This window comes from Rhincodon typus, chromosome 23 (genome assembly GCF_021869965.1).
Source record: "Rhincodon typus isolate 14 chromosome 23, sRhiTyp1.1, whole genome shotgun sequence".
Taxonomy (NCBI): Eukaryota; Metazoa; Chordata; class Chondrichthyes; order Orectolobiformes; family Rhincodontidae; genus Rhincodon; species Rhincodon typus.
Window position 1 is genome coordinate 1,086,266 of NC_063354.1, and position 8,021 is coordinate 1,094,286.

General features: G+C 39.9%; 2 protein-coding genes across 3 annotated transcripts in view; both read left to right on the forward strand.

Annotated features, from left to right (window-relative positions):
- Positions 1 to 4,743, forward strand: part of LOC109916075 (polycomb protein suz12-like) — a 49,389-nt gene extending 44,646 nt beyond the window's left edge. For both annotated transcript variants that reach the window (XM_048610597.1, XM_048610598.1), the window contains one exon: positions 2,474 to 4,743. In XM_048610597.1, coding sequence (XP_048466554.1) covers positions 2,474 to 2,816 — 343 coding nt within the window. In that variant the 3' untranslated portion in view covers positions 2,817 to 4,743. The remainder of the gene's footprint in view (positions 1 to 2,473) is intronic.
- rhbdl3 (rhomboid, veinlet-like 3 (Drosophila)) overlaps positions 1 to 8,021 on the forward strand; it is a 368,344-nt gene that overhangs the window by 357,700 nt on the left and 2,623 nt on the right. The gene's annotated exons all lie outside the window — the stretch shown is intronic.

An 8,021-nucleotide genomic window follows, 5' to 3' on the forward strand; every position in this document is an offset into this window, starting at 1 on the left:
TTCCTGCGCCTCTGAGGCTGCTTGGCCTGCTGTGTTCATCCAGCTCTACACCTTGTTATCTCTACACTTTCATCCAAGTCATTTATACAAGTCAGAAACAGATCCCAGTATGGATCCCTGCGTAACACCACTAGTCACTCACCTCCAGCCTGAAAAACACTGTTCTACCACTACGCTCCACTTCCTTTGGGCAAGCCAATTCTGAATCCATGCAACCAAGTCACTGTGGACCCCATGCATGTTAACATTCTGGTTGAGCCTATCATAGGAACCTTGTTTGATAGCCTTACCACCCTCATCGATCATCTTTGTTGCTTCCTCAAAATTCCGTCAAGTTGATATGACATGACCTGCCCTGCACAGACCCATGCTGACTGTCTCTAATTAGGCCATGCTCTTCGAAATGCGCATAAATCCAGTCCAAGAATTCTTTCCAATAGCTTCCCAACCACTGATATGAGACTCACCAGTCTGTAGTTTCCAGGATTATCTCTTTCCCTTCTTGAATCGAGGAGCAACTTTAGCTATTTGCCAGTGTTCTGGGACCTGTCCGATGGCTAACGATGGTACAACGATCTTGGTCAAGGCCCCAGCAGTCTCCTCTCTCTCTCCTGCCTCAATAAACTGGGGTACATACCATCGGGCCCTGGGGACTTAACCATCTTAATGCTCAAGAGATCCAACACCACTTCTTTCTTGATCTCAAAATGCTGAAGCAATTAGCATGCTCCACACAAATCTTACTATCCTCCAAACCCTTTTTCTGGGTGAAAACTGATGTGAAGTACTCATTTGGGATTTGGCCCACATCCTTTGCCTTCAATCCTTGATGGTCTTACCTACTCCCTAATTATCCTTTTGTTTTTAATGTATGTATAGAATGCCTTGGGATTCTCTTTAACCCTACTTGCCAAGGTCATTTAGTATCTCCTTGCTCTCCTAATTCTCTGCTTGAGTCTTTTCCTGGTTTCTTTATATTCCTCCAGGCCCTGGAATGTTGAGCAGCCAGCCCTGCGCCCCTCTCAACTTAAGTCTCTGTATGGCCACAACATCATAGTCTCATGTACTGACCCATGCTCTACACCCATCTCTCTCACCTACAGTACTCCTTGCATTGAAATAAACACACTTCAGCCAGTCTGTCAGTACCATAGTTTTCATTTACCTGTGTCTGCCTGTATTACTGGTCCTAACATCTACCTGCTCCCTCAATCCCTCCCCTTGCTGACCTACTGTTGTGGTTCCCAGCCCCCTGCCACTCTAGTTTAAATCCTCCCAAGTAGCACTAGTGGGCCTTGCTGTGAGGATATTGGTTTCCCTCAGGCTTAGGTGCACCTGTCCCTCTTGTACAGGTCACCTCTGTCCTAGCAGCGTTTCCAATGATCCAAGAACCTGAAACATTGCCTCCTGCACCAGCTCCTTATCCATGCATTCAACTGTGCTATCTTTTTATTCCTGTATGCACTGGCACACGGCACTTAGTAACCCAGAGATTAATACCCTCGGTCCTGCTTTTCAACCACTTTCCTAACTCCCTGTACTCACTCCGCAGGACCTCATCCCTCCTTCTACCTCTGTCGTTGGTACCAATGTGCGCAATGACCTCTGGCTGCTCACCCTCCCTCCTTAAGAATTTCATGCAACCACTCCAAGACATCCTTGACCCTGGCACCAGGGAGGCAGCATACCATCCTGGTATCTGGACGCGGCCACAAAAACGCCTATCTGTGCCCCAACTAGTGAGTCTCCTACCACTATTGCTATCTTTGCCTGAACCCTGCTCTATAGAGCAGTTTGAGTTGCCACAGGCCTGGTGGCTGCTATTATACTTCCCTGAGAGGCAATCCACCCCCACTAAAATAAAAATATACAAAATAGTTTCCTGTTACAGAGGGAAATAGCCACAGGAAACTACCTAGCAGTTACCCATCTACCTGACTGAACCTGCGGTGTGATCAGCTCCCTGTAACTAGTGTATCATACTGTCTGCCCCCTGTATGCTCCTCACCTGATGAAGGAGCAGTGTTTCGAAAGCTTGTATTTTGAAATAAACCTGTTGGACTATAACCTGGTGTTGTGTGACTACAGGCATTTTGGTTGAAAGTGCAGCTTCGTCAACCTACAATTCACTCGTCATGTTTTCATAAGCACTACGCTACTTCAATAGAGAGTTTGGATATTGCCCTGACTACCTAGATGGGTACATTGGCTTCCTGTTTCGGTATTGGATGTAAAATTTCAAATCCAAAATTTCAGATCTGATCTGATATATTTTTGATGTCAGCCAGCTTGCACTTAGTGCTAAACTCCAAATCCTAGAGTACGGTGAACGGAGTAATCAAATATGCCCTGCCATGTCTAGATTCAGTTGAGTGGGAGAAAGCTTACCTGTTTTCTGCATAATTACATTAGGTGTTTAGAGAATTCTGACCCTTGTAACATTCTGTTCATAGGCTCTTGTTACTCTCTGCAGGTTCATTGCTGACAATCAGATGCATCAATCCTGCCTGCTCTTTGTAGAGACTTGTGGACCAAGAATAATTGAGAAAAACCTTTGTCGGAACTTTCTGCTTCATTTAGTTAGCATGCACGACTTCAACCTGATTAATTTAAACACCATAGATAAAGTAATGGCCAGGCTCAATGAGCTGCAACAGAAGCTGCAAAGAGATTCTGCTTTAAAACTGAGACAGGAACCCATGGACGAGAGTCGGCCAAACAGTGAAGACAGTGGTACGGGCATGAGAGACAGAAATTCAAGCACTGACAGTCTCTCTTCAGGAGTTACCAAACACAGCAAAAGGCACAAGCTCTGAAATGAAACATTTATCCTATTTTTTTAATCCCTCCCCCTTTATGGCCCCTCATCCCAACTTGACCCTTTCTCAGCCTGGACACAGTGGACAGTCACTGAAGAAAGAAGGGGCAAAACAAGATTGATCCATAAATGTTGCAGCTGAAATCTGCAGAAGATCCAAGTGGACAATGGGTTAATTGGTAACAGTGAAACAAGACAACAGTGTTGTATTAAGATTCTTTATTCTTGTAAATGTTGGTTTTGAATTAATTTAGCTGATGGAGTACAATTTAAAAAGACATTGCATTCACCACAGTAACCTGAACATATACAGTTCAGCTAGCTGCAGATGTTTTCTTTGTGCAAAAATCATTCTTTCTAGAAAAATTTTTTTGGCTACAAAACCAAATCTTTCGTACCATCCATATGGCAGTTTTAAAAAAAAAAAAAAAAAAAAAATTGTTTTAAATCAAAGTTGTTTTTGTCAAAGGAATCTCAAAAGGATAGGGTTTCACTTTACATTCTCCATTTTTTTTAAAAAGAGCATGTTCTTTAGATGAAGTATACAATATAAAACCATGAGTGTAATGAAATCCTTCTGTTTAAAAAAGAAAAGTGCAATTTAAATGGACAAAGTTTGCGTGTGTATATCTCTCGGTCTTGATCTTGTGACACAGAAGTAGCACTTCTCTGTTCCTGTTTAGAATTTTTTTGTGTCTGTTTAATAGTCTGTTTTGAAATGACATCTCTACCCTTTCTTGCTCTTTATCCATGCACCTCTTTAGTGTCTGTTCTTACTGAAATATGTCTATTTTGCTTACTGTCTAGCCAGACTTGTGTGCACGCATGGTTGATGTGCTTCATTTGTAATGTTGCTCTTTTCAATGGCATGCAAGCGATTGAGCTTTTTTTTTTGCTGTGTTTCACCAATGCTATGTTCTGAATATATTAAGACTGTCTTATCGACAGCCACTTTGATAAAACTATGAACAGGAGAGGAGTAGTTGGGGTAGTCGCCTGAGTATTGGTGCTGCCATTCCAGTTGGCTGTGGGTTGGCAGTGCACAGCAAGGCTGGACTAGGAATACTTACCTACTCTTCATGCAATATTCTGAGACTCTTGCTTTCCTGTTATCAACACACCATGTATTTATTGCAATAGACACTTAAAAAAGTAATGACCGGAAGGTATGTAATTTACGCAATGTTTTGCCACATTAGAGTGCACAGTCATTTGTGCAGGTAGAACACATTTTGGAGTAATGTAAATGTTTACAGTTTTTTTCCAATGGAAAGTGATTTTTCACTACTGGTGCAGTACCAGGGATGCAGGTTTTTAAACTTAGTAAGCACTGTGGACCGATTCACATTATCACCTCGGGTGTTTATTTTTTAAAACTTCCTTAAAGTGTGCATATTTTTCTTTCTTAAAAAAAATATTTAAAATGAGGGGGAGGGGGCTTCTGTTTAAACAATTTACTTTGAGCTACAGACTTTCTTGACTCTACTTGAGTCACCAATTTTTTCCAGCGGTAAGTGCATTTCTGTGAAATTTTTTAGACTGTTTTTCCCTTTTTATCTAGTGTCTGTATAGCCTGTGCATATCTTGTCTGTGGCTTTGATCTGCTAATGCTGTGCACGTGTAAATTAGAATTTTTTTTGTAATTTGGTTGGGGTGCTGTAGTGTGTTTTCCTGCTGCTAATGTTTCTTTCTTAGCAAAGTAATTCCACTTTCCTGCTACAGATGGTTGGCATGGTCTGCACAGTTTGACAGCCCGAGATTTTGAATTAACGCTGGAAATTTTGGATTTCATGAAATTTCACACTGACTTTTAAAAAAAAAAAAACAAGCCCGCACTTTCCTGTCAACTTTTGTAACCAAACTGGTCATTGAAATGTTAATGGGTTTTTCTATTTAAAAAAAATAAAAATAAGACATTTTTCCTACTTCAAGTTGCCAACCTTGCAAATTTTAATTTAGAAATTGAGATATAAAACTCCTTAATGAAGCTAAGCTTGAGTAACCCTGAAATGGCATAGCATGGCTGATGTCAAATGAAATTGTGTGTTTTGCACATTATGCTTTGTAAGCAAAATATCAAGGGAAGTTAACTAGGTCTATGAACTTTTTTTTGTGGAGGGTGGTGGGACAGAGGAAAGAAGTAGTTTGTTTGCTGCCACTATATTTGATTTCTGTTTCTTGTGCTTAGCACTGAGAAGTAACTTCAACGCAAACCAGCTTTGTCATATGTTTTTCCATATGTAGAAAATGTTAACTCATCAAGACCTGAGAGAGATAGGGTTCCCTTTCATTAGGGTGGCTGTGTTCAGATTTTTAATCATGCTCCCTTCTCCTCCATTACCAATGCTTGCACTCCTTCTTGTTTTGAAGCTGTTATTTTCCTTTCTGGATTCCAGTTCATAGGTGCTAGCTGACGTTCACATCTAATGGCTACTATTCCTGTATCTGTTTGAATTGCTGAAGGCTGCAACTTGCTGTACGCTATCTCAAAATCCACATACATACTTGGACAGTAGTGGTTAAGAGCAGAAACTTTGTCTGTTTAATGCAGTTGAAGTGTGAACTAATTCTCTAGTGGAACTGGGAAAGCAGTAGTAAGTGTGTTCTATCCATTCAGTTTCAAAGTGGTTGAGCACAGACTGTAGTACAAGGGAAAGGCACGGGTTTAGTAACATGGGTTGAGTTGTACACTTAGGCAGATGCTGCATTTTGAGTTGTTCAGATGCTTGTGGAACATTGAATAGTGGTTGTTGTCATTTGTGAGGTGAGTTGAGCACGAATTGTGTAAAGTAGCGCAGGTGTGAGAGTACTAGATCTTCACTGAGTTTAAAGACAAGGGAAAATTTATGGGATCAGCCTGAGTTGCTGAAGCCTCATTCTTTGGTCTGCTAGAGAGTGATTTTTACCTTGGGTAGTGGTCAAATATGTGAATGCATCTAAAATTGACCCTCCCAATTTTGTTCGCTCCTTCACCACTTCTGTTTCTGCATGTGATTTTTATGCTACCCTGTTCACTGCAACAATCATTAATTGAATATAAAACCTCTTCTTGTCAGATATCCCCACATTCATAGTTATTGATGAATAGATTAATTAGCAAATTTACCAACTTTTCAATCTCAATTTTTCTACCATAATTTCTGATCTTTTCTCAACTTAAAGAACTACCTCCCCATAGTCATTTCATGAGAAAATGAAATTGTGAATGCAATTTTGCAAGAGGCATAATATAAAATAAAAAAACTGGTTTGCTTTTACACTGATCTATCTTGTGTGTTGATTGCTTACACCCTAGTGTTATCAGAATGTGCAATACTTCAGTGTCATGAGGGTATGAAATTCCCTCAAAGCACAGTAGTGACCAATTAGATTTTATAGTACTCCCATTTTTATTTCAGATATTCGCTCTCATTGACCATCCCTGTCAAATTTCACAGCATGCCATTGATGGAATGGTAGCCCTGTCTATTTTTTTTTAAGGTGTTGGAGCATAAAATTCCATTTGTTGGTTCCTCAACAGGAGTTCCTTCATCCCAGTTTCCAGTCCTTTGCCCAAATCCTTTTTCCTAAATGCATACTAATTCCCTTTTTTTGAGTAACTTAAGCCTCTAATTTGTTGCTACATTTCTATCTTCTGATTCTCTGGAGAATAACATTGACTACTACTTGTAACGGTGGGTCTCTGTTAATTTTGACCATTGGACTTTGAGCAGTCGGGCTCGAACTGTAGCATGGGTGCCTGAAGATTGTGTGGGCAGATTGCATAGTCTCTCTGGTATGTTTAAGAGCGAAGATATGCCTCTGCTTTTTCCTTACTGTTGGTAACTGTTGCATGAATATCCAAGAGTTGAACTTGGCACAAAACTCCCTCCAAGTTGAAGTCACATGACCAATTTCTGTCAGATTGATTTCCTCTGGCAAATTTAATGAGGGGGCACTAAACTTCTGTCATAAGCTTTTGTGGACGTTGACCCATAAATTGTTTTTTTGGGGGGGATAAGGCAGCAATTTTCCTTAATCAAAAAGCAAATTGATAGGTAAACTTGCATCATCTCAAATTATCGACAGTTTAAGGCTAGAATATGTGGAGGTTTAGAGAGATTTTGCCTCTTATTTTCCAATAGTTCCTTAACATTACAGTATTTTGAACATCCAGTTAAGTTCTCAGCTTTAACTTGGTAATTTGTAACAATACATCCCTTATGCATAATTCCCAAATTTTAAATTCACAGTCTCTTGTCCTATTCTTGTTTGAAATGTTTTGTCTGTCATGTAATATTCCATTAGTCTTTATCTTGATGATAAATGTAATACAAGTGACTCATCTTTCTCTATAGTTTGCTGTAAATGGATAGAGTTCATTTTCTAATTTGCATACAACACTGACCTGGGCTATTTGACCTACACTGCATGAGTCTCCTTATGATCTATTTATTCATAAAATAACAATTTATTCTTGTACTTTGACTTTTGTATTATACAGAGTTCGTTGTGTTTCCTTTTGCCATGTCCCCCTGACATCAAGCAGCTTGTTTTTAAAAGCACTACAAATTTAAGGAAACAATTTAAGAGCTCATCTTGTATCTTCAAAGTTAGAAAATCAGTTAGCTCAGTTGGCTGGATGACTAGTTACTGATGCCAACATTTTGGGTTCAGTTTGTGTACTGGGTAAGGTTACCATGGACTATCCTTGATTTCTCTTGTGTGAAACATGGTGACCATCAGGTTAAACTAGGAGTCATCTCTTGAGAGAGAGCCCTATAGTCTAGACTATATGAATGTACTGATTAATGATTATGATCACAATTGGCTAAGATTTGAAATGCTCCCCTGCTTGCACACTTCTTTTTTCAAACTGAAGAATTATCCCTCCCCTTGGAGTTGCTAGATATGAGAGAGTGATTCTTTCCATTTCATAGAATGGATGATTTCAAATTTCAATTATTTGATCTGAATGTGGCACAGCACAAATCCTGAATTGCCTCTAATAGCACTGTACCTATACCTACACTATGAACTGCATCAGTTCCACCATCACTTTAAGGGCAGTTAGGGATTGGTAGTAAATTCAAGCATTGGCAAATATTTTTAGCTTGGGTTGAGTGAGGTTGTGGACTTGCTCACCGAGCTAGCTTGTTTTTGTTCAGACATTTCATTACCATGCTAGGTGACATCATCAGCGAGGCTTCCGATGTTGTTCTAC